This window comes from Mustela putorius, unplaced genomic scaffold (genome assembly GCF_011764305.1).
Source record: "Mustela putorius furo isolate JIRA1106 unplaced genomic scaffold, ASM1176430v1.1 tig00000580_pilon_pilon_pilon, whole genome shotgun sequence".
NCBI classification, from domain to species: Eukaryota; Metazoa; Chordata; class Mammalia; order Carnivora; family Mustelidae; genus Mustela; species Mustela putorius.
The window spans coordinates 1,725,363-1,752,438 of record NW_025421423.1 but is presented as its reverse complement, the minus strand read 5'-3'; the positions used below and the strand labels follow the sequence as shown (position 1 = coordinate 1,752,438).

The following is a 27,076-nucleotide window of genomic DNA, read 5'->3' as shown; positions in this document are numbered from 1 at the left end:
TTCACAAACAACCTCTACTTAAAGCTCTAATCAGAGCCTACTACTCTAAACAGAAAACTAAAGCTAAAGTTTCCACACAAAACAATGTAAATTTTACCCTCATTGGCTTACCTTCACAACATTTTCTGGCGTAAAAGAATATCAAGAATAAAAGTATTTCCATTATACCTGAATAGTTACTATACATGTTTAGCCATTCAGTGTTAAAATAATCTTCTATCCACTATCAAAAGAAAAGAGAGAGGGAGAAGAAAGAAGAAATCCTACAAAACAAGAGTTTCAAATAAAGACTAGAAAAGGCATCAAGCAATGATGGCCTTAAAGAAAAAGTTGTCTGATGATTGTGAAGTTTTCTAATAGCATGAAAGCACTTCACCAGTTTGTTCTTTCCTTAATAAATTTCAAGTTTGGCTCTACAGTGCTTTCCTACTAAAGCTAAACATAATATAATCTTTACCATGAGCTTTAACAACTAAAAACATTTTACACAAATATTTATAAGACTAGTAAAATGTGCTAATGGAAAGATTCCTTCTTATTTTTAAAGATACATACTTTCACAGTTGGATCACTTTCTCAGTATCACAGATTATACCCCGATTCAATATGAATACCAAAATTTCTCATATCTAAATATAACTGTTTTCTATTATAACAAATAATAAATAAATATTTTTAAGAAATATATATATTTTAGAGGTTATTTATATTTCTCAATAATTGTATACAAACATTGAGAATAAACTTATAAAATACCTTTAAAAATACAAATCAGAATTAGGAAGAATAATTTTACAAACTTAAGAAGGCTCTGTAACTATGAAAAAGAGCAGAAATTCAAAAGATTAATTGCCATGGAAAAACACAGCCATTAGACTATTAGGATACATTTCCTTCATAGTTTGAAACTCTCACTAATTTTAAAAGATACGGCTTTCTGAAGTGTCATTTGATAGAAATCAAAATGTGAACTCTAACTAGAAAATAATAGTTACATAAAACAAAAATTCAATAATGTTATTTGTTTCTTGGTAATAACAGATTCTATAAATCAGTTTCATATGCTAGGAAAACTAAAACCCATAAGAAAACACTACAATTAGCAGACACAAAAAGGAGGCTTCCCCTTACCCCAATTCCCAAAGTACTTAACAGATATTCAGAAAGAGAATTTTAGATACCTCACTAACATGGTATATAACCAATTAAATGAAAAACCCTAAAATTAAACCTATCAAAATTAATTATTTTTTGATCCTATTTATCAAAATTAGAAAGTTATTTCAGCCTATTACTTAATAGTATGACACGACACCATATTTTATGGTATACTGGGAAATTATTACAGTTATTTAAAATGCTAAAATTAACCTCTTTATTATCTTCTAGTAATTTAATGAATACAAAATTCAGTTAAATAATGCTACTGTATGTTGCACCCTTACAAAACAAATGTAAAACAGAAGTAACTTTGATCACATTAATTTACTACTTTTGCAGTCTTCAAGTATTAATAAAAAATGTTTTGGGGAGATGTTAGGACTAAAGACCACTACTGCTCCCTTAACAGCATAACAAATTACTCAATATTTAATTGCCACAGCACTTCTCCAAGGACTTAACATTCGTCAACATAAAGTTATTTTATAAAGTAAATTTCTTCACATTTGAAAAACAAGCATGTTTTGAAGGAATAAGCATTTTAAGATCTGGTCAAGTTAAAAATGTATGTTCCTAAGCAATGTATATGAATACATTCATTTGAATATATACATACCATGGACAACAAAAACTGAATGTAAGAGAAACCATGTATCAGATTATAACTGATTTCCTATGACTAGCTTTTGAATATACAGTAATATTTAAATTAAAAATTTATAGTAGCTATTTACGGCTAATTAGTATTTCTAGTTATTTACTTAGTTGAACTATAACATTTTTATTCCAACAGTAGACTAAAATAGAAAATTTGGGGATTAATAATTTTCTATCAATTTCATGATTAAAGCTAACATATCTTTTGAGCTTCTCAACAGCTCAAAAATTAAATTGCTACTGTTGTTAAGAAAACAAAACCAAGAACAAAATTAGTTTTTCCCTGCTAGTCCCCATGGATCTAAGGCCACACAATCTGCAAAACAAAACAAAACAAAACACAAATAGATGGGCTAAGGAAGAAAGATCAAAACAAAGAAACAAGTTTAAAAACAAAAACAAAAACAAAAAAACTCTCTTTCCCTTTAGCAATCAACAAAATAACAAAAAAGAAAAAGTGGAAAAGTCACCCAGAATATATGACCATGTAAGCATGGGCACTCTTGCAGAAAACCAAGTCTGCAACCCAAAGCCATGGGAAATTTAAATTAGAGCAAAGGACCACAATAGGCAGAGAAATTTGTAGAGATAAAAAGGGACTGCTGAGGGTGCAGGTATACTACTAAAGATCTTTTGAGATTTTGAAACAAGCTTTATTTGTTTTACTAATTTTTTAAAAAATAAATAACAACTATATCCACATTATATCATTCTGCCGATTAACTCCCCCCCCCACTTAAAACAAAACACATGTATGTGCTATATCTAAAGGAAGAGAAAGGATTCTCATTACTTAATACTGAGTATCAGCAAATCAAATTTGCTTCACAACTCTATCTCCTTCCATATTTAAATGTTAAAACTATGTCAAAATTTAACAAAAGGAGGAAAAGTCAGAGATAAGACCCTTCTGATGGTAATCTAAGTGGTGGCAAAATCACACAGTTCAACACAACTCCCCTTTGCCCTGCAAAAAACTATATGTCAAAGTTAGTTTAACCAAAACAGTCTGAAAATTAGATTATCTATGTTACATACATCACGTTTCATCGGTTAAATCCAGAAGTAAAAAAATATTTCCCAAACTACAACATCTCAAACAGAAGAACTAAGGGACTTCTACAAAAACCAAGATAGTCATGGTATTAAGAACCAACACAAGTATTCCACAACTTAGGACCTGATAGATTTTAACCAGTAATTCACCTATCCAGAAATATTTAGATTGAATACTATGAACCTTTCCAGGGAAGTATTTCTTATACATAAAAGCCAATCAAACCAGCTTAAAATAACACATTTATGGCAATATTTAAGTCACATTTATTCTCCCACAAAACCTTTATATAATTTTTAAAGCAAACCAAAATTCCAGAGTAAACATAAGATATGGAATGAAGAGCAAAATAATGACCATATGGGAGTGAGGTAATTTTTCAAGTTCTTAATAGAACAATGAAATTTTTTGGCAATTAAAATCCTCCTTAAAAGTGGAAAGCAATTCTATTTCTAAATAAAACCAAAAATTCATTTTTGTTTAAATCAGACCCTTAACACTAATTAATGATTAATACATAAGGAGTAACATATGGAATCACTGTGGTTGCACATTTTTTTCTTTAAAACCTCCCTCATTCAGTTAAATCCATATGCCATTTTCCTCCATGTCCTGAATTCCTCTCACCTGACTTTTCTAAGCAAAATTTTTCAATTACTTTAAAAAACTTATTTATCAGTCATAACCAATCTATTTCCTACGCTTTAGAATTTCTCATTAACTACAAATGTAAAGAGTATTAAAAAGTTTTCTAGAAATTTAGGCTTTCTCTCCCTACAGTAGGTAATTCTGTTACAAACACTACTGAGTTACAAAGCAAAATCAAATGTGACCAATGTACTTAAAGGGAATTGCCAATAAAAACACTTACCCTCAATAAACAGCTCTAAACAGCCATTCTTTCTTTTTGAGGTAATTACAAATTAACTCTATATTTAGGCAAAAGGTGGGGGGTACAAATTATTTTCTCACTATAGAATTATACTGTCTTCCTTAAAATTATACTGTCTTCCTTCCTATTTGTAAAAGATGAGGATAACAGAAGATGCTCTCAAGTACATGGTTAACTAATTTTCAAAACTATGTCAAAGCTGAAATTCCAAGGTAAAAATGTCACAAAAATAAAAATTATGTATTTAGCAGGCAAGATTCACTTTTAAATAATCTATTATTACACTGCATTTATATCTGGATCCAAATCTATATTACAAAAATAATTTTTATCCCCAGAACTGCGTCTCTATCCAGAGCTAATGCTATCAGATCAAGATTCAAACACTCAAAAAACAAGTAAAATCTATTCTTTTACATATTCTTAAGTATATTTGTATAATTTTTTAAAAAATGTGTCCTTACACATGGTGTATGCTCAATTAAAGTATTTCTTTATTATCAGAAGAATCAACAACAATTTGGCAAGTAACTCAAAATGCCAAAAACTTGACCATGACAATAATGTGTAACAAAACAAAGATAAACAATGACTGAGAATGTAAAAACTTCTGGCTGAAAAACTTCCATTAACTCAACACTTTTATTTCATTAAGTGTTAACAACCAATAGAGTGTTAGCAATAGATTAGTAAATTACTTTGAAATTAAATATAAATTTAGCAGAGTCTTAAAAACAGGATCTCCTACTTAGGGACATGAATGGTCTTCATTTTTACAAGGGAAAAAAAGAGTACATGCTCTCCATTCTATACTTCTGAAAAATGTTTTACAGTCTAATCATATGCAGTTAACATCAAATTTACTTTCTGACCATCAAAATAAACTATATAAATTATACTCATTTCTTACACAAGTGATCACTATGTGCAATAGATTATTTTTAAAGCAAACAGCTATATGAAAATTACATTTCTACCCAGACATCAAGATTCAAGTTCCTATGACTTGTAGATAAAAAATGAAAATGTTGCCTGTCCATCTAATTTTATGCTACTCCAATCCCCCCCAAAATATAAAACTGTAGCTGGTAAATATTTGAATGGCAACTAAACTAGGTTGTTCATTCAATAATACATGTTATTTTCATATTAAGCAGTTTCTAATAAATTTAATATATCTTATGTGAAAATCAAATCGGTTTCTAAAAGAAATATCAAAAAAAGAGTAAAATTTAATTCTCTTCCTAAGTATTTATCACTGTTGAAAAGAAAAGCTACTGTAAATGAATTTAGACTAAAAGTCATAAACTGACTTTGGAAGAATGCATACCTAAATTGCTGATCAAAAGCGAAATCACAGAAATTAGCAAGCAACATACAATATCAACATTCCAAAATGTTATTAAAATCCAACCCAAAACTGCCTTAGCATTTCTGGAATTTCTAATGAGATTTTCAGTCTGCTGAACAATGGCCATAAAAGGCTTTCAAACTTCACTCCATTCACAAGTAAAGTTGAAATTGAACATTTTTATTTCTTCTCTCCCTATGAGAACTTCACCACGGAACAGTGAATAACACAGCTCAAGTCATTATGCTAATTAGAAATTAAATAAAAAGATGCCCTTACAATGGTTAAGTGTAAGGTGACATGGTACAACCAGAGACACAGTTCAAAAGCAGCTTTACGAATTGTGTAGTACAGGCTTACAAAAGCTGAAAACATCAGGGAGGGAGCTCCTTGATGCTCTCGGTCACTGGAACTCTAGCATGTGGCCATTTTTCAATTATAAGGCAGAAATTCAACTATACATCAATAAGAAATATGTAAAATGGCAACCCACCCTTATGACCTAAAAGGCAAAGAAACTGTATTTATTGAAATTAAGCTGACTTGTTAACTGATGAATGCAGAAAGCGGTGCAGGGTAGGGGGGCAACGACACGAGGACACCACCTTAAAGATTTGAAGATTATTGAAAGCAAAATCTAATTTATTAATGTTCCCAAACTAAGAGAAGGAACAGAATGTGTTCCTTCCCTATGTTAAAAGATGGTAAAGAACACAAGTTATGAGGAGCCAAAGTTTTATTTTAAGGCATGTTCTACTTTGAACAGTCCTGCATAAAATATACAGGGCTACTCTTGTCTGCTAACCTTATAACACCTGGCCCATTTGAGAGAATTTTTCTACCTGCCATAAAATTATATAAAATATCCAATTTTCTTTAAAGGAAAGGGAGATATACAAACAAGAAACAGGTGGAAAACACTGGAACAAAATAATGACCAAAAAATCCTCCAACAGCACTCTGAACACATACAAAAAATGTATACGAAACATAAATACCCTCTCTCATTTAGGCTAAGGAGGTTTCTAAAGACATGTTATTAAATACTTAATCATACCCAGACACATACTAAACTATTAATTTAGCATTAATGGTACCATACAGTCTTAAGTTTCTACAAGGGTTTTCAGCTTCTATTCTTCCTCCCTGCACTTACCCTGAACTGAAAATTCTATGCATTTTTCAAGACACAACTCAAAGGGCTACCTTCCAATTCGGTCTTGTACTTTGCCTATCCATGTAATGATTTTTTTTAAGTCTATTACATTCATCTGGAGATGATTTTGAAATGTGCTAGAGCATCTCTTAAATTTGTAGAAATGTATTTAACTCTGGTTTACAGTGTAACTTCCATATTGTCAGGCATTTTATGGCTTCTAAAGGCAGGGACTACATAGCAATTCTCAAGTCCCAACACCTAAATGGTATATTAACTTGTACACTGCATGTATCCAGTAAGGAACTATTGGACAGATTTTAAGATTTTAGATTTAGTCTAACTAAAATGTCACCGAATCAAATAAAATTTATTTAAGTAAAGTGCCATACTAGACACGTTCAAAAGCACTTGGGTTCACAAAAAAAGCTGAGAACTTTCCATTCAAACTACCAAGTGGAAACTATATGCCCATACTTGTCAAAATCATCCTGTAGTTGAAAGAGTTTAGCCATTTTTCTATACATTAATTTAGTCTATCCATTGTCTCATTTTATCTTTACAACTTTAATAAAATTATTTCTTTACCAATAATGTGATTAAGTTACCCAAAATCACAGCTAGTCAATTGAGGAACTACAACAGACATAATAACTACAACTGATTAAGAGCCTGTAGGTAACCTCATTCAGAATCAAACTTGAAACTGAGACCAAAGGGATGAGTAGGTATCAAGCAAGGTAGAAAGTGATCCAGGCAGAAAAAAGCAGCATTTGTAAAAGATCCAGATCAAATAAAGCATGACCAATTTGAAAAACTGAAATTCAAACAGGTAACCCACTCTACTCAAATTTTAATTAGTTATCAAGTCTTGGTTGAGTGCCCAATAAATGCCAAGGATCCTGCAATTACCTCTAGATGAGTTCTTTATCCTCTGAAATTGTACCCAAAACTTTTATATGCATATTTTGGGGGAGTAAAGGGACTTGACACAAAGACAACTATAACACTGGGCGCCGGGCTGGCTCAGTCGGTAGAACATGCAACTCTTGATTTCGGGGTCATGAATTCGAACCCTACATTGGGGGAAGAGCTGACTTAAAATATATATATGTATATAAAAGACTTACTGCACTAAGTCACTGAAAGCCATTATTTTACTTCAATTTCAAAACCTGTGGTTTCACTTCAATCAAGCCGTAATTTCACTTCAACTTCATGTTGTAGTATGATGTAAAGAGCACTACTCTATATGCAAAGGTAGGACTTCAATTAAATTCACCTAAGATTTACTTGATTATCCGCTATGTGCCAAATGTTGATGAACTAAAGAAGCAATATGTCAAACTGTAATACTGAATGAGCTCTATGTTAATGTAAAATTCTATAACGTAACAGTTACGTACTAGGAATTAATACAGCTTCTTCAACATGCTATATTCTTCATTCTTCAAAAGTTACTGCTTTTTAAAATCTGAGTCTAATTTTTCGCTAAATCTGAATCTTCCAAAATTACTAAATGAGAAACAAACATTAAGACCAGGAATAAGTATAAAAGCATGTTTGTGAAAGTGCAATTAGACTATTCCACATGTGTTTGAAAGACTGTAAAAGTATTTTATTCATAAAATATTTTAAATTACTATTCATTCACCTCTAAAATGTGTTTGTTACATACCTAATGTATCTAGCTCAGAGTAGTGCAGACAACCCCAAAATAGTCCACAGCCCTAAGAATATCTTTACATACGCTATGGACTGATCTCCAGGCTACACTGTTACAGAGAGAAAAAAAAAAAAAGGGTAGAGCAAAATGTGGTTAATATACCACTGTTTAAGGAAGGGGAGAAAGAATACAAAGATATATACATATTTGCTTTTTTTTTTTTTTTAGTATAGGAACAAACCATCAATTTTCTCTGAACAGTTATCCATAAGGGGAAGAGCAAAAATGGGGTGAAGACTGGAGAGAAGACAGACTTTTCTGAATATATTATACCTTGTCTTGTTGACTTAAATGTGGAATCTTATAGACATTTTACTAATTATAAAACAAATTAAATTTGTAAAAGGCAATACTGAAAAATAAACATATAAAAGCAAAATGAAACAAATGAACTATCCATGTTTTAGTTTATAGCATAATCACAGGGAAAGAAACCTGAATTTAATCAAGCTTCCAGATCTAACTACCAGGTCATATAAAACACAGAGGGCACGGAATTATATGTTAAACATTACCACAAAATTCAGACTACAGAAAATTCTAGAGGACAACCAATCCAGTTAATACAACAAATAAATTACAAGGAAGAAGAAAAAGAGAATAAAAAAATAAAGATGGAACCTATAAAGGATACTTAAGTTATCAATCAATTACAATAAATGGATCTGATTCAAATAAACTATAAGAAAAAAAAATTGAGAGCCAGGATGGGAAATCTGAATGCTGACTGGGTTTTTGTTTTTTCTTCTTGGGTTTTTTTTCTTTTTTTTTTTTTAATATAGGCTCCACACCCAGCCTGAAGCACAATGCGGGCCCTGAACTCACAACCCTGAGCTCAGATCAAGAGTCAGACACTTAAATAACTGGTCAACCAGGTGCCCCCAGCTGGGTATTTAATAATAAAAGAAACATTGGTAATTTGTTTAGATATGATCAGGAAGTGATTATGTTTCTTAAGAACTTACCTTGCAGAAGTACACACTGAAATATACATACACACACACATACACATATATATGTATGAATGAATGAAATGATGGGTGTGATGTGCTTCAAAATAATACAGGGACAGGCAGTTATAATTGAGAAAAGACTAGTCATAGGTTGGTTTATGGGACACTGAGTCTGATATAACATTCTATTTTTATATACTTTAAAATCTCCATAATAAAAAAACTAACAAAAAGTTAATAATTACTCCTAGAGCTATTAATATCCCTTCCTTATGCAGGAAAATAAGTGGCTTGTTTTTAATTCCTAAAGCACTTATTGTCTCTCCCCATTACTTGGCAATCTTATGTAATAATCCTCCCCAAACTTGAGATCCTTCTCACAAATTAAGAAACACGCTGATTTCCTTTGGTGCATCTCTTTCTTCAACCAGGAGATCTACCTTTCCAATATATGAGAATTTTAAGTCACTTGTACTAGAAATAATAAAAGAAATTAAAGGGTGAGAATTTCAAAAAGGAAAACAAATGCAGTGCAGGCATTGCTATATAAAGAAGCCTTAGGAAAGAGTAAAGAAAGTTAAGGAAATAAAGTCTAGAACTTAGAAATAAATTCCTACATCCCTCAGTAGAGAAAGCTGAGAGCCAGATAAAATTGGGACTAAGGGCCAATGTTTTGGCATGAATTTATTATAAGCAAAGTCCTCATCATTAGTTGAGGAAGGGCAGGCTGAACAAGTTATGTGTTACATCCACAAGTCCTCAACAGAACCTCAGGAAGCTAATCAAGAACTTCAAATCAGGAGTGGCTAGGTAGCTCCGAGAGTTAAGTGTCTTCCTTCCGTTAAGGTCGGAAGGCCCACGTCAGGCTCCTTGCTCAGTGGGGAGCCTGTTTCTCCCTCTCCCTCTGCCTACCACCCCCCACTTGTGTTCTCTTTCTCGCTCGCTCTCTTTCTGTTAGATAAATTAAAATCTTTAAAAGAAACTTCAATCAGGGGCACTTGGCCGGCTCAGTCAATAAAGAATGTGACTCTTGGTCTTGGCATTGTGAGTTCAAGCCCCACACTGGGTGTATAAATAACATAAAAAACAAAATCTTTAAAAAGTAATAAAAAGAACATCAAATCATATAATCAGAAAAGTATCAAACATTCAGAGGAAGGAAACTATGTCTCCAAGTAATGTACTACCTGCCTGACTGTGTATTAAGAGAAAGTACAATGTGTATGCCTCTCACTTGAAACTTAAGTAATGGGGAATGGCCTGAAGTTTCCACAGAACAAGAATAGTTCTGCACTCATTACTACAAATTTAACAATAGTAAATGGGAAATTTGTATGTACTTACATAGTCCTTCATTCATTCATTACTACCTCAAATTCACTAATCCTATTTTTTATAAAGTGTTAAGTTTTCAATTACATCTATCATCAGGACTTTAAGACACTTATCTCCCAAGGTTAAGAAGAGACTTCCATAAATTACTTCGCTTCTTCTTAGTATTAGCTTATTTTTAGTATATACATGTGTGTGTGTATACACACACATATTACAGGAGCACCTGGGGCTCAGTCAGTTAAGTATCAGACTCTTGGTTTCTGCTCAGATCGTGATCTCTTTGGTCTTGGGAATCAAGCCCTGCATAGTAGTAGGATGCCTGATCAGTGGCGAGCCTGCTTGATTCTCTCCCTCTGTCCCATCCCCGGCACACATTCAAGTGTTCTCTCTAAAATATTTAAATAATAATTCTATAAATATTATATAAATTGTCTCTTCAATGAAACACAATGCCATTTAAGGCTAAAACTATGTCTTTTATCATTTTAAATCCCCTCTGTGTATACTACAGAGTAGATGCCCAATATTTTGATCATTCAGCAATTAATACAGAACAAACACATGTCAAAGAATTACTCTAAATATCATAGGGTAACTTGTGAGTATGGAAAAGACCTGCCTTCAAGGAGTCTTTAATCTCTCCTATCAGACTGATACTTTAAATATGCCATAGTTCAAGGGTTTGGGGAGGAGGAGAAGCAGTATACCAAATAGCTACTGCTACGGTTAAACATCATCATTTCAAAAGTATGTCAGAATTTCTACAAATTTCCATCAACATGAAGAAATCTCTCTAAAGACTACTATATAAACTGAACTCAGATCTATTTACAAACAGGATAATAATGGTGAGAGAGTAAAACCACACTCAGATAAACATCAGTACAGAATATATTGCTTATTAACTAAAGAGAAATAGGATTATGGCATTAGCAGACCAAGGATATAAAACAGGAGATATATATTTGAATATCTGTCAGAGTTTTAAGAGTCAGGCAAGTTAATTGGCAAAATTGCACAATTTGTTTAGATTTGGCTGGAACAAAGAAACAAATCCTAGAAGCAAAGGGATAAATTTCAATATGTGTAAGAGGAATATACACTGAATGCAAGGAATCAAAAATTACTCAGAATTACTTAGGTCTTGCATCTAATTGCTAATGTTACTTATTAGTAATGTTACTAATGTTGCAGAAAAGGTGTTACAAATTTATACACATACACACACTAAACTTTAACAGAACAGCTGTAAGAATCAGTTTCTTTACAAACTCTTAAGTGGATGAAAAGATAAAGGAAAATTTGATGCAAAAAAAAGCCATACTAGAGGGGCACCTAGGTGGCACAGTCAGTTGAGCATCCGACTCTTGATTTCAGCTCTGGTCGTGATCTCAGGGTCATGGGGTCAAGTCCCGCATCCAGCTCCACACTGGGCAATGGAGCCTGCTTAGGATTCTCTCTCTCCTTCTCCCTCTGCCCCTCCCTACCTGCTCTCTCTCTAAAAAGAAATAAAAGCCATACTAGAAAAACATAAGCCAACATAAACGACAAGTATAAAAACCAAAATACTAAGAGAAAAAACTGTAAGAAATAACAAAGAGCATACCACCAAATCAAAATAGAATATGCAACATCACAAGTCATTGCTAAAAACAATGCAGTTAAGTGGAACCCTCATAAATTACTTTGAGAATGTATAATGGTGCAGCCACTGTGGAAAAGTCTGGTGGTTCCTCAGAAAGCGAAACATGAAAATCCCAGCTATACTAGGGGTAGCCGGGTGACTTGGTCAGTTGAGCAACCGATTGTTGGCTTAAACCCAGGTCATAATCTCAGGATTGTGGAATTGAGCCTTAGGTCAGGCTCCAAGCTCAGGGGGAGTCTGCCTATCTCTGTCCCCTATCCTCCCTCCCCCTACTCACAGTCTCTCTAAAATAAATAAATAAATCTTCAAAAAAAAAAAAAAAAAGGAAAGAAAGAAAGAAAAAGAAAACCCAGCTATGCTAGTCTTAGGTATATACCAAAAATAGGTATTCAAATAGGTATACATGAATGTTCACAGTAGCACCATCCATAATACCCAAAAGGTGGAAATAACCCAAATGTCCATCTACAGATGAACAGATAAACAAAATGTGGTATAACAATGCAATTGAATATTATTCAGCCTTGAAAAGGAATGAAGTACTGATACATGCTACAATATGGACAAACCCTCCAAACATTATCCTAAGCGAAAGAAGTCAGACACAAAGGTCACATATTATATGATTCTATTTTCATGTAATATCCAGAATAGGTAAATCCACAGAGACAGAAAGATTAGTGGTTGCCAGGGTCTGGGAGAAGAAGGAATAAAGAGCTCCATGAGAGCAGGGTTTCCTTTGGTCTGCTTCCATAATACTGTAAACTGAACACTTTAAAAAGATTAATTTTGTGTTATGCTAATTTCACCTCAATAAAAATAAACACAAATAACCCCTCCTCCAAAAATGCAGTTCAAGAACAAACATGCTTCTTACTCTCTACTTATAACATCAAACACTAGAACTGTTTGCCAGAGATCTCTTTATATACCTAATTACCAACCTTCTTTTCCTCACTCCTATAACACATACTTGACTAAATCTACCATTCCCTTTCTTCTAGAATCCTCATTTCCATATGGTTCAGCCACCCTCTACCCCATTCTCACTACTCCTCACCAATCTCTTTCATTTTGCCCTGAGAAACCCTAGTTCTACTGTTACTTCTCAGTTAACCTGGTCCTCTTTCTATGGAAAAATAACCTTTCAATTCAATTTCTCAAACCTTTCAGTGTATTAAATCTGAAATGACAATAAGATAACCAAATGGAAAAATCAGTACGGTAGATATGGAAAACTTGAGTTCAAGAAAAATGGCTCATCATCATGAACACGTTAATGTTTGATGAACCTAGATGTGATGTCAGGAGAAGGCAATTTAAAGAAAGACTGGGCTAAATGCTTTCGACCTTCTGGAACTTCTGTGATGGTATGCCTAGCCCTGGATCATTTGGTTTCCATAATCTTGCTTCAGATTGCCAAATATTATTGGAAAAAGTTATGAAATCCTTCAAAGTGAGTTCATTACAAGCTCATATTGTTGCAATTTGGACTGAATACCACTTCTAAGTAAACCTATTATTGATTTGTTGGCACAATGATTTCCCAACTATGAGCTTCAGACTCCTGGAGACCTGCAAGATTGGTGACCACAGTCGGTGCCCAGAGGCATGCATTATATAAAGACATATACATATACATATATATGTACTACTATTTTTCAAATGTACAGACATTGTGGTTAATAAAACCCCATCATGTAAAAGAATACTAAAATAGTAGCTAATATGCATTTTCTCAATTAATAAATACTAGAACTATAACTACAATCATGTGGGAGCCCAAAAATTGCTGTGAAGTTTAAAAGGTTACCATCTTCAAAACACTGGGAATCACAGTCTAAAAGTATTCCCCAAAGGACTCAAGCTTTCCACACTCTAGGCTTCTAAGTACCCTCTGCCCACTTCACTTCCAATTCTGTTTTCATTTTCCTAAGAAAATCAAACACATCCTCACATATTCCCTCATCTGCAATCCATCTGAATTTATTTTCTTTTCTACCTCTAGAAACATCTGATGATTGAGAGGTTAATGGTGTCTTTTCCCTTTTAAGACTAATTCAGACATACACACCTGATCCCATCTCTTAATTGGCCCCCACTATCCCAATCCAACAAACAGGTTTAATCTACCCTCAAAAGGGCCGCCCTCCTTGCCCCCCGTCTATCTAAAAACATTATCAGATCTACCTTACTCTGATAAAACTTCACTTAATTCCACTCTGTGTTCTACCACTCTCTTTCTTTTCTTCCTTTTGCTGTCAACTTCTCAGGGTTGGCCTTTGATACACTGAGCCAGCCATCTGTTTTTGTAAATAAGATTTTGCTGGAATACCTAACCCATTTCTTTAGGTATTGTGGCTGCGTTCCCACAAGGGTAAAGTTAAGTAGTTAGGAAACCCTATCGCCTGGAAACCTAAAGTTTGTATCCTTAAAAAAAGGTCTGTCAGTCACTGGGGCTCCAAAGCATAACCTACATTCAATATCATCATTTCCTCTGAGAACAAGTAGGTACTATTAAAGGTTTGGGGCACAGCAAAGTATTATGAGTAAAAGGGCATTTCAAGACTACTAGTTTAACAATATTGTGCAGGGAATATGTAAAAGATCATTTAGGAAACTACTGCAAGAGACAAGGCATTAGGCATACAGGAAGAAAAACTAAAGGGAGTTCTTAAAGGAATTATGCATCAAGACTATGAGAGAGAGAATACAAAGTCCACATCAAAATTTCAATCCTTGAATGATGTGGTTCTAAGAATTTGCATTACCTCCTACAGTTTACTGTAGACTTACAGCTCTTTGGAGCCTCCTATCTTAACCACAGAATTCCTAAAATCTCAATACTAATTTCATATTCTCAGTATATCAAGCATTTCCCATGCTGGCTGCCTGGCTAACTCCTGGCCAGGCAAATCACTTAGGAAGAGGCAGTCCCAACAGAGTTGGCCAAATGACAGCACAGGACCAACGTCTGAGATGAATGCAGTACTCACCTGTGATACCAGGCAGAAAGAGAGGGGACTAAGATTTCAGGTCCAGAACCGGCTCTAGCCAAACAGGAAGAAGCAGCTATGAATTTGCTTATAGTAGAAGCAGAGGGTCTTTGATATTCTGACATACTCTTTCTGATGTTCAGACAGACCACCATCAGAGTAGCCACTGGTAAGAGTCTCATGAGAAACAAGCCAAAAAACAAGACCAAAAGATGAGGAATTAAATGGAGCAAACCCTATTGGTCTTTTGTCTAGGAAAAGCAGTCTTCCTTATTAAATATGGTATTATTTTTCAAAATGGCCAATATGATACTAACCTTCATTTACAGAGTTTTCACATCCAACAAGATTGAGAAGGATATCATCATCTTTATCATCAACTTCACATCCCAGCAGCATCCAGTTTTCCACGTTATCACTTTCTGAAATGGTGCTCTCTTCCTCTTCACTTGAACTGACCTCTATAATCATAACCTCTCGGATTGTACCTGGTATCTCTTCAGATTTAGGCTTCTCAATACTCCTCTTGCATTTCTTATCAGTCAACTTATTAGAATGAAGAGAGGCAGGAGGACCTCCGGTCTTTTCTTTTGCTTGGACTCTAAAATTCTTTCTTTTGCATCTGTAAATACTATCTTCATCAGACAAAGTGATGACCTCTGACCCATCTGAGAGCTGGATGACCTCACTATCTGAAAGGATAATTAAGTTCTTCTGATTTGTTTTACTACTGGATGATTCAGAATTCCCAGAGTTCCTCTCTTCATGTTCTTCCTCTCTAATGATATTATCAAGATCTTGGGCATAATGAACTTGGCTGTAGAGCTGAAATTCCACCTCACTATCAACACTCAGTTCACTAGATGACTCTTCACGATAAAGGTCATCTTCATAGGCTTCTATGGTCTCATAACCACCAAACATCATGGGAAGTCAGAAACCTTGATGCTGTAAAAGAGAAAATCATACAAAGAAAATATTTTAAAAGCTCAGATCATGCCTGTTTAATGCATAATGATATCACCTTAGAGCTAACTTCTGTGAAGGCCATCATTGTTCTCAATAACATATTAAAATACCTTTTTCTCTTAAGAGTACTCTTTTTTTGAGGATTTCTAAATCCTGCTATGACCTGCTCTGATAATACCCACCCCTCTCAAATGAAAATTACTCCAACAAATTGAGTGGTAGTTATTAATGAAAATACCATATTTTGCATGTATGCTAGAAAGGAAAGACAGGTTGATCTACTGCTTCAGACACCATTTTTTTCTCTAAAATGTGAAAAATCACCAGAATAGTTTAAGTCATTCTCACTATTCCATCCATTCTTCATCTCTTCCCTGGTTCTGGTTCTACATCTCATCTTTTCAGGTATGCATTGTCACATGCGAATATAACTTCAACTTTGATTAAAACCCACTCCAAAACAATCATATTTACTGTTTTAGTGCAGATTTCTATTCTCAATTAAAAAATTAATCTCATGGCCTTTTTTTTTTAAAGATTTTATTTATTTATTTGACAGAGAGAAATCACAAGTAGATGGAGAGGCAGGCAGAGAGAGAGAGAGAGAGGGAAGCAGGCTCCCTGCCGAGCAGAGAGCCCGATGTGGGACTCCATCCCAGGACCCTGAGACCATGACCTGAGCCGAAGGCAGCGGCTCAACCCACTGTGCCACCCAGGCGCTCTCTCATGGCCTTTTTATCCTTGACTAAAATAATACATAAAAATATCTGATAAACCTTGGTTTACTTTTGTACTAGCAATAAAGATGTGTATGAAAAACATACTAAGGACCTAAAACTGAGGCAAAACTTCTAGCTATAGGAGCACTTTACCTCCCTACTGTGGGCATATTAAATCTTGCTCATCCTTCTACTCAGCTTAAACATCCCTTTTTCATTTTTTAAGATTTTATTTATTTATTTGACACAGAGAGAGATCACAAGTAAGCAGAGAGGCAGGCGGGGGAGGGGGGGCGGGGAGGAAGCAGGCTCCCCGCTGAGCAGAGAACCCAACGAGGGGCTCCATCCCAGGACCCTGAGACCATGACCTGAGGCAAAGGCAGAGGCTCAACCCACTGAGCCACCCAGGCACCCCGTCTTTTTTTTTTTTTTACATATATGTATTTTATTTATTTACATGAGAGAGACAGAGATAGTGAAAGAGAGCATGAGCAGGAAGGAGGGGGAAGTGTGGGGAGAAGCAGACTCCCTGCTGAGCAGGGAGCCTGATGCAGGGTTCAATCCCAGGATGCTGGGATCATGACCTGAGCCATCCAGGCGCCCCAACATCCCTTTTACTGAGAAAGCTTCCCTTGACCCACCAGACTAAATTGTGTCCCTTTTATAGGCTTTTCAAAACACTACAGATCTAATTACTAATCAATGTAAATGTCTCACAAAAACCGATCACAAACCCCAGGAGAGCAGAAACTGTATGCACTTTGTTAAACAACAGATTCCCAAAGCCAAGCAGAGTAACTGGTATTTAGCAGGACCTCCATAAATGTCTGATGAATTAATGAATAAATAAATAAATGAATATCATTTAGCATTTGCTCTTCAGCCCTAATAAATCTGTCTAAAATATGGTGGGATGAATTTCACAGTTGTCTCCAACTATTCCACTATTCTCTTATCATTAACCAAATATCTACACAGAAGATGTTTCAATTAGGTACTGATATAATATTGATCAAAATGAGAGCTCTGGAAAAATAACTCATGTTTGTTCAAAAATCAGGGACAGCCTAAAAAACAATTAACAATGACAATTTACTCTTTCCACTTCCTTTTTAGCTATACAAATTTAGAAAGACTAGCTGTTCTTGGTTTACTAGTTCTTTGCCCAAAATGTCAGGGTGTTCTGATGGTAGTTTTAGTAATACAACCAGCTGACTCCAAGAACCAAATTAACAAGAGCCAAAAATGCACTACCATCATGCTGGAGTTTTTTGTTGTTGTTTAGAAAAATAAAGAAACCAACTTTTATCATACACGTTAAACTTACACAGTGTTCTATGTCAATTATACCTCAATAAAGCTGGGAGTAAAAATGATAATTACGCTCTGAGTTAATGACACTGTATTGTATACTTGAAATCTGCCAAGAGAGTAGGTCTTTTTTTTTTTTTTTAAAGATTTTATTTATTTACTTGAGAGAGAGACAGTGAGAGAGAGCATGAACGAGGAGAAGGTCAGAGAGAGAAGCAGACTCACCATGGAGCTGGGAGCCCAATGCGAGACTCAATCCCGGGACTCCAGGATCATGACCTGAGCCGAAGGCAGTCGTCCAACCAACTGAGCCACCCAGGCGTCCCAAGAGAGTAGGTCTTAATGTTCTCACTCGGGTGCCTGGGTGGCTCAGTGGGTTAAGCCTCTGCCTTCGGTTCAGGTCATGATCTCCAGTCCTAGGATGGAGCCCCACATCAGGCTCTCCACTCATCGGGGAGCCTGCTATCCCTCTCTCTCTGCCTGGCTCTTTGCTTGCTTGTGATCCGTCTGTCAAGTAAATAAATAAAATCTTTTTTTTTTAATTAAAAAAAATAAATAAAATGTTCTCACTGAGGGGAAAAAAAGGAAGAAGAGGAAGAAAATATGTGAGGTGATGGCTGTGTTAAATAATCTTAATGCGGTAGTCATTTTATGTATCAAATCATGATGTACACCTTAAACTCACACAACAGTATTTGTCAATTATATCCCAATAAAGGTAGGGAGGAAAGAAACCAACTGTTAATGCCCTTTTCTTCTAAAAGCCTCAATGTACCTGTTCCATTCTTGCACTGTCCTTAGGTTGCTATGCTGCTGTTGTCACACAACTTAAATGTGGCTGTCTGAATAATAATGCTCATAGCATTTATCAGTTTATATTGAAATGTTAGCCTCAGAGAAATTCAAATAAAAGATGAATTCTTTCCTTTTTATTTAATAGGTAAATTAATTCTAAAATAAGTCAAAGGAATTATACTTCCTTCAAAATCCTCACTGGATCCATACTGATAAAACATAAATAACATAATTCCAGTGCAGCCCAGAAAAAATTAAAAGAGCTAAATTACAGAGTTACAAATTTGTACTACTCTTGGAGCCATCCCAAAGGAAAGGGATTAAGAAAAGAGCCATGGGCACACCTGTGAATGTATGCCAAAAATAAACTACAGAAATATAATAAAAACTGACTTCCTTGGGTCTAGGGGTTTATCTCTTTCCTTGAAATGTAGAAAAATGAATTTAACAATTTAGCCCCTATGGCCTTTAAGAGGATTTTGTACTTTCTGTACTTGAAAATTGTGCTCAGCATAACTTGTTCTTTTTATGTAGCTTATGCTTGCCAGGGTTGTTTGCCTGGAGCTATTTTGGTTTATGTTTATGTTACTACTTTAATTACATTCAAATGCATTTAATTTAAATGTGTACTCGCAGGACAAATAAGAAATAAATATATATGTCTTGAACCAAAAGACTTTCTCAGTTTTTTAACCATAACATACAATTCTCAAGCATACTTAACTGGTTAACATGAGGTCCTTATGAGAGCCACAAAATTTTAAGTTTCAAAGAGACCTTTCTGATTATCTCATACTATCTCCTCAATTTTCACATAAGGAAATTAAGATCCAAAGAGATAAGGAAGGCTATTTAAGGTTATGCAGCTGATTAACATAGGTAGGAGAGATTCACATTCCCCTGGCTCTCAGCCAAGTGTTCAGTAAGACTTTTTCATTGAATTTTCCAAAATACTTTCAAATAAACATTAAAAAAAATAACACCTTCCTTCAAAGTTACATCTTTGTTGACCTTAAACATCTAAATTTACCTTAAAAATATCCATTTCACTTTCCAGGAGAGTGTAAAAACTATGAAAGAGGCATTTTAATTGAAAGGAACAGTATACATCTGAATTTGTCAGTTTCCTATCCAAGAACCTTGCAAGTTGATACTCAGAGTATACCAATCCCAGGACCAAAAATGGTAGTTCCCATGTAAGAACCTACAACACCAGCTTGAGAATGAAATTTATTTAGATTAAAGTGGCTTAACAAATATAAAACATCTATAGAGAATAACTGCAAAGGCTTTCACCATTCAAAAGTGGGTGTGGTTTTTTTTCCATTCACTAAAAATTTTTAAACTACACAACTTAAGGCTTATTTAAGCTTTCAGATTTCACTACACTATTTTTAAAGCCAATACCTCTGCTCTAACAGTATATCAATTGGTCATTCTGAGCCTTTTGCTCTTATTTCCCTTCAAAGAACTTCTGGCCTAAATGCTTCTTCTTGATGACATAGGTATAAGTTTAAATCAAATTTACAGCTTGATTTTAAGTCCAATGCTCAAAGGAAACTGATTAATAGACAGCTGATTTTCAACTTAAAATTTCTGACATACTCTTAGTGAGCTATCCTGACAGTGACAGATTGGGAACACTACTGAGTTTAGTATTAAAATTTCTGTCCACTCTTCAAATATGATTTTCACTTTGAAGCAAATCTGACTGTGGAGGGAACCAAATGTGCAAAACAAAGCTCATCCAAAAAAAAAAAAAAGGAAGACAGAATACAAGATATTGGTGGGAGAGTATTATGCTAAATTTATTCAAACAAGTCCAGCTGTTTGTAAACAATCTTTTTATGATAACAAATCCGATCTCTAAACACTTCCCTCACCTTTCTCAGTCCCTTCTTGACTATACAGCACCTTAGCCTTGTGGCTATTTTATAATCTTGACTTCCCCTCTTCCTCAGTTCATTCCCAACCCTCAGATTCTGGGAAACAGCAATACCGTCTCCAAAGCCTAATGCTGTCTGAAATATACACAGCCCACTTCAAAGTCTTTGATGTTGACAGCCAAGTATTCAAAACACAAAGTCAAGAGCTTTGGAAGGGACCTGAGAGAGTCACTAAATTGCACGCTCTCCTAGAGAAACGGGCTCTGAAAAGCTTGTTTATCCACTAAGCGTAAAGATCTCCTGTGATCTGAAATAGAAATAAATTCAGCCTAAACAAGAGATTCCTAGAGTCACCAACGAGTCAGAAGTGGAGCCGCGACGAGAGCCGAGGCCTGCTGATTTCCCAGTTTTCCCACAGCATCTGCAGCTCTTAAAGTTAGAAGTTAACTGCGGGGTCACAGAATGTGCGGGATAAAGCAAATATTAGTTAACACATTCCAAATCTCCCTGTTTTACATGGGGAAAGGGGCACAATTCCCTAAATTTTTCTGGTCCCACAGCTGTAGCTTCTGCTTCTGACAGCAGAGGCTGGAGTTGGGACTGTCCGGTCCTCAAAGGCCGGGCTCCCTCCGGGCGGCAGGACCTACGCGTGTAATGGACTGACCGGCTTCCCCCCAAAAAACAGGGGACTTGGGGGAGGGGAGAAGGAGTAACAGGCTGAAACGCCACCCCCACCGAGGCCATCGGCGCCCAGAGCTTTTTGAATCACGACCTCGCCCTTGGCCGGGTAGAGAGAAGCGAACATCCCAGCCGGTCAGCCGAGCCGCGTGAGGCAGACCACCACCGAGGGGCCACGAGCTGCACCCTGCCCTGAGCGGGGCCAAGACGAAGGACAGGGAGGCCGGCGAGGGTACACGCGCTAGTTCCACAGCCCAGCGGGAGAGACGGAGGGCAGGCGAGGGTCCCCCGGCCGCGGATGGCTGGGGGTCCGTCACACACATACTCACTGCCGCGGCTGCGACCAGGAAGCACCAACCAGGAACCAAAACGCGTAGAGGGACGGGGAGGGGCGAGGACAAATGAGGTAAGGAAACAGCGTCCGCGCGGACCCGGGAGGAGGGAAGGCACTTCCGGGGAAAACACAGCTCCCGGGAGTCGTCTTCCGTCCCCGCCCACCCTACGGGCCCTCTGTGCGCGTGCGTAATAACTGTTAACCCTTTTTCTTCCCCGCCCCCGACAATCTTTTGGTTTGCCTTCTGTGCTTTGCCCCTTCCCCTTCGTGGCTTCTTTCAAAGATACCTGGGCTGCATCTGTAATGGGTAACATTTTGTTTGAACGATTTGCACGCAGGAGATGCTTCTCAGTAGTCAAAACTAGGGGAAAACAGGCACCCTTTCTGTGCCCAGAAAGAAAACTACATTTCCCATGATGCCCCTAAGCTGGTTTCCGGATGGGTTCCGCCTCCTTCTTGCTTGACCTCTGGGGCAGCCGCTTTGTGCCACGTGGCGTAGGATACAAACTGAGACCAAAGTAGGGTAGAAGTGCTGGGTCTGGTGGCGCGTTTCCCAGCCCGCAGGGGCTCCTCAACCAATGAGAAACCTTTTTGACAGAGCCTGGCATCTAGCGCTAGGTGACCTTAGGCAGGTCCTTTCCACCTCTAGTTTGAAGTTGTATTTAATTCGCATTGGGGTTGATTCTGGCTTTTTCCCAAAATTCGAAGCATTAGATTTAACTCTGTGAACCTTGAAGAGCTGCACCCTTTTTTTTCCCTTTTTTTTTTTTAAGTAAGCTTAATCTTAACCTGGGTCTTGACTGGGAGATGAGTCACTTGCTCTACCAACCGAGCCAGCCAGGCACCCATGAAGAGCTGCACTCTTGCCAAAGATTGAAGTTAATACTTGCCCTTTGTATGCCTCCAGAGGCTACAAGATTGTGTTACAAGCCTCTGGCTTCAGTTCCTCTTCTTAACGCCTTATTTCAATACTTAGTAGTAATAAACCCATCTGTACAACTTTACATGATGACAAAGCACTTTATCCCTTCATTGATTCTTGGCAATAGTGCTGAAAGATAAGCTTAACATTGTTTCTTCTGCGAATATAGTGGTAAATTTTTTAGTCTCTGGTCTCCCGGACCTGAGTCTGGCTGGGAAAACAAAATACTATTTGGATATAGCCTAAGAGTGTAATCAGAAAATAATTAGAAATTGTAATCAACACTATGGTAACGATGTTACAGAAAAATAATTAGAAATTTTAGTCAACACTATGGTTACAATGTTACAGGTTACAATGAAAAGGTAAGATTGGAGGAACCATTTTACAGAAGAGGAAACATGCTTAGAAATAGATCACAGAGGGGCGCCTGTGTGGCACAGTCAGTTGAGCTTTTGACTCTTGGTTTCAGGTCAGGTTGTGATCTCAGGGTCCCTGATGTTGAGCTCTGTGTGGGGCTCTGAGCTCAGCAGGAGTCTGCTTGACATTCTCCCTACCACTCCTTCTGCCACTCCCTCCCCTGCCCTTGTGCACACTCTCTCAAATAAATAAATAAAATCTTAAAAAAAGAAAGAAAGGGGTCAAAGAGATTCCTAAATTGTTTAGGTAATGTGTATGGTGTAGAACAAAAGATATATCTAAAAAAATAATTTGTTAAGCTTTTATCAAGTGCCAGTCTTACTCAATAAGTGCATTATATATAAAACCTTTATCAAATTTTAACATTTTGAGGTTGATTTTTATTTATTTATTTATTTATTTATTTATAAGTAATATATACACCCAACATGGGTTCAAACTCACAAACCAGAGATCAAGAGTCACACACTCTACCTTTTAAGTCAGCCAGGTGACCCTTGAGGTTGATTTTAAATTCCCATTTCACAAAAAAAGGAAACAGATTCAAAGGTTAAGGAACTTGCCCTGGGCCACAAGGTTAGGAAATGCTCCTGATTACTGTACCCAATCATTCTACTATTACTCATGTATTCAACAAATATTTACTACTTTACCATGCTCAAAATGCTTTAGGTACCTCCTTTAGGTTATGTCATAAGATCTGTAGTCCTTTGGATGGCAAAAAGGGCACTTCATGAACTGACTTCTGCCTCCTGAGCAGTTGCCAGAAGACACTATGCTCTCCACATCTGTAACTTTGCAGAAGACATTCTTACTACCTCCCACTTCCCTTCTCTCTGGCTTTCTAACATGCCCCAACTCACCCTTCTGTGCTCAAGCCCTGGGTCTTCAGGAAGACCTTCCAAGTCAGCCAGACAGAACAGGCATTCCTTGACCTGGGCTATCCTACACTTGGGACAAATCTCCATCCAGGCAGTTGTATTGTGTCTGCCTTCCTGTTGTCTCCCAGCTAAATTGTGGACTCCCTGAAGGCAGAAGCCTTGACATTTTTATCTTCGTATCTTTACCAGCTAACGTAGTAGTTGGCAGACAGCAAGCACTCACTAAAGATGTTAAAGAAATGAAGGCAACCTAAGGCCCCATAGGCTCTAGGAAACCAAGTACTAGGTGTGAATCCACCAGCTGTCAGATCAGTGGGGAAACCATGTCATGATCCCAGATAAATGGAATGCAGTGTTGTGGTCCGACATTAAGATGGATATAGGGGTGTCTGGGTGGCTCAGTAGGTTAAGCATCTGCCTTCGGCTCAGATCATAATCTCAGGGTCCTGGGGTGGAGCCCTGCATTGGGATCCCCTGCTCAGCCGGGATCCTCCCCGCCGCCCCCTCCAGCTCGTGCACTTGAACTCTCTCTCTCTCTCTCAAATAAATAAATAAAACCTTTTTTTAAAAAAAATATTTTATTTATTTATTTGTTAGAGAGAGAGTCAAAGGGCCAGAGGCAGAGGGAGAGGCAGGCTCCCCACTGAGCAGAGAGCCGATGTGGGACTCGATTGCTCCAGTCTCCTACTGCAGTCATGGGGAAACTGAGGCCAAGAGAGAACAGACATGCCAGGAGTCACGTAGCAGAGGCACAGCTGTGTCTATAATCCAAGTCTCTTGAGTCTCTTCCTGTGCCACACACACAGTCGTTCTGTTTCCACCTCCCACAGTCTCTAGTCCACACTGCTTGAGATCATGAGTAGCACTATGCAAAATACCCTGAAGCCTCTCTCACAGAGAATGTTCTAAAGAGCCCATTTATTTGAGGAAGGAAACACCTGTTTTCCCCCAAGACAATGGCATATTGCATCAACAGTGAGCAGCTGAATTGGGGTGAGGGTCAAGGACAAAGCAGAAATCTGCTACGGAGGGCCAACAAGATGGGGGATGTTCTGTAGCAAGGCCTGGGGGAGTGTCACATATTACTCATCTTTACTCCCCCAAAAGCAGAGGGGGGAGCTACCTCCTTTCTCTTATTCCAGTTAATAGGTAACATCTGGTATCTCTGAGAACTAACCATTTTAACCTCTTATATAATATTTTTTAAAAGATTTTGTTTATTTGGGGACGGCTGGGTGGCTCAGTCAGTTAAGCGGGGCCTTTGGCTCAGGTCATGATCCTAGGGTCCTGGTATGGAGTCCCACATCAGGCTCCTTGCTCAGCGGGGAACCTGCTTCTCTCTCTGCCTCTGCCTGCTTGTGTACTTCTCTCTCTCTCTCTCTCTCTCTCTCTGATAAATAAATAAATAAAATCTTTTTAAAAAATTTATTTATTTGAGAGAGAGAGAGTGAGAGAAAGCAGGAGAGGGGAAAGGGTCAGAGGGAGAGGCAGACTCCCTGCCAAGCAGGGAGCCAGATGTGGAACTCGATCCCAGGATTCCAGGATGATGACCTGAGCCAAAAGCAGTTGCTTAACCAACTAAGCCACTCAAGTGCCCTCATTTTGACCTTTAACAGTTGTCTTTAGATGATTATTCATTCACTGAGAGCCTACTATGCAAGAGGCCCTTGCTTTCCACTTCAGGAACACTGTCCTCTCTCCCATCCTCAATCTGCAAGGGAGATGTTAACAGATTTTACTACTATGGAAACTGCAACTTGGTAAGGTCATGTTACTTGCTCTAAATCACACAGCTGGGATTCAAACTCAAGTCTTGTCTGAATCCAAAACCCATGCTCTTTTCTATGCCCAAACCTGCCTTTCAAAACTAAACTGTGTGAGGGTGCAGACTGTGGTGGCCTACTGCTATCTCCATACCCAGCACCTAGCCCAAGGCCAAGCACAGAGTAGGCTCACAAAGAACACTTGTGGAATGAGTGGATTTGTATGGGATGTCTGCTAAACGAAGGCCTGGGTGCAGTGTGAACCATGTTGTGGGACCACAGCAGAGGGAGCAGCTGGAGGCTTAGAAGTGGAGAAAGCCTCCCTCTGCTAAGGGAAAGGCCAAATAAGTGATCAGTTAAAAAAAAAAAACAAACAAATAAACAAAAACAAACAAAAAAACAGCAATCCAGCATTGTAACAGCCAAGAATACTAAGAAGCAATTCATGAAAGAAATCTGAATGGCCACGAACTATGATAAAAGGTGTCAAACATCACTAATGATCAGAAAAATGCAAACAAACTCCTACACAGTAGATTGGTGTACAAATTGGAAAAGCGTTTGAGGGGAGCTATTTGAAGCATCAAAATTGTAAACTAGCTAGGTCTTCAAATGTAGGGACAAAGATTGTGATAGAAAAAATGGAAATAACATAAATATTCATCAGTAGGGAGTACAATAGTTTCTGGCTTTTGCTCCGAGGAGGCAAAGGTGCAACTATTTTCGGTCTTCCCAAAATCGGGTTCATCCAACACCTGCCACCTCCACCATGCCACCTAAGTTTGACCCCAAAGGGATCAAAGTCAAATACCTGAGGTACACTGGTGGGGAAGTTCAAATCACCTCTGCCCTGGCTCTGAAGATTGCCCCAGGGCTGTCTCCAAAAAAGGTTGGTGATGACATCATCAAGGCAGCTAGTGATAGGAAGGGCCTGGAATTACAGTGAAACTGACCATTCAGAGCAGATAGGCCCAGGATGAAGTGGTACCTTCTGCCTCTTCCCTGATTCCTCAAGGAACCACCAGGAGATAGAAAGAAGCAGAAAAACCTTAAGCACAGTGAAAATTACACTTTTGATGAGATTGTCAACATTGCCCAACAGATGCAACACCAATCTTTAGCCAGAGAAATTTCTGAATCCATCAAAGAGATCCTGGGGACTGCTCAGTCTATGGGCTGCAATGTTGATGGCCACACCCTCATGACATCATAAATGACGTCAATAGTGGTACAGTGGAATGCCCAGCTAGTTGAAAACTACAAAGGAAAACATTTCAACAAAGGATCATTTGATGACCAAAAGGGAAAAAAAGGAATAGGGAATAAAATAAATAAGGCTACATCTCTACTACTTTTTAAAAAGTTAGGCTGCTTTTGGGGGCATCTGGGTGGGTTAGTCCATTAAGCGTCTGCCTTCAGCTCAGATTGTGATCCCACAGTCCTATAATCAAGCCCCAAGCCATGTTCCC

At 37.3% G+C, this 27,076-nt stretch overlaps 1 protein-coding gene and 1 pseudogene across 5 annotated transcripts in view; one reads left to right on the top strand and one right to left on the bottom strand.

The window, feature by feature from the left end:
• ZCCHC7 (zinc finger CCHC-type containing 7) overlaps nucleotides 1-21,752 on the bottom strand; it is a 245,233-nt gene extending 223,481 nt beyond the window's left edge. Inside the window, exons 1-2 of one of the 5 annotated variants that reach the window (XM_004747611.3) lie at nucleotides 21,617-21,752; nucleotides 15,247-15,877 (exon numbers count right to left, since the gene is read on the bottom strand). In XM_004747611.3, coding sequence (XP_004747668.2) covers nucleotides 15,247-15,856 — 610 coding nt within the window. In that variant the 5' untranslated portion in view covers nucleotides 15,857-15,877; nucleotides 21,617-21,752. The other 4 variants (XM_045081587.1, XM_045081586.1, XM_045081588.1 and 1 more) reach the window with 4 other exon arrangements.
• Nucleotides 21,753-26,361: 4,609 nt separating this feature from the next.
• LOC101671993 lies at nucleotides 26,362-26,861 on the top strand (annotated as a pseudogene).
• The last annotated feature ends 215 nt before the right edge of the window (nucleotides 26,862-27,076 follow it).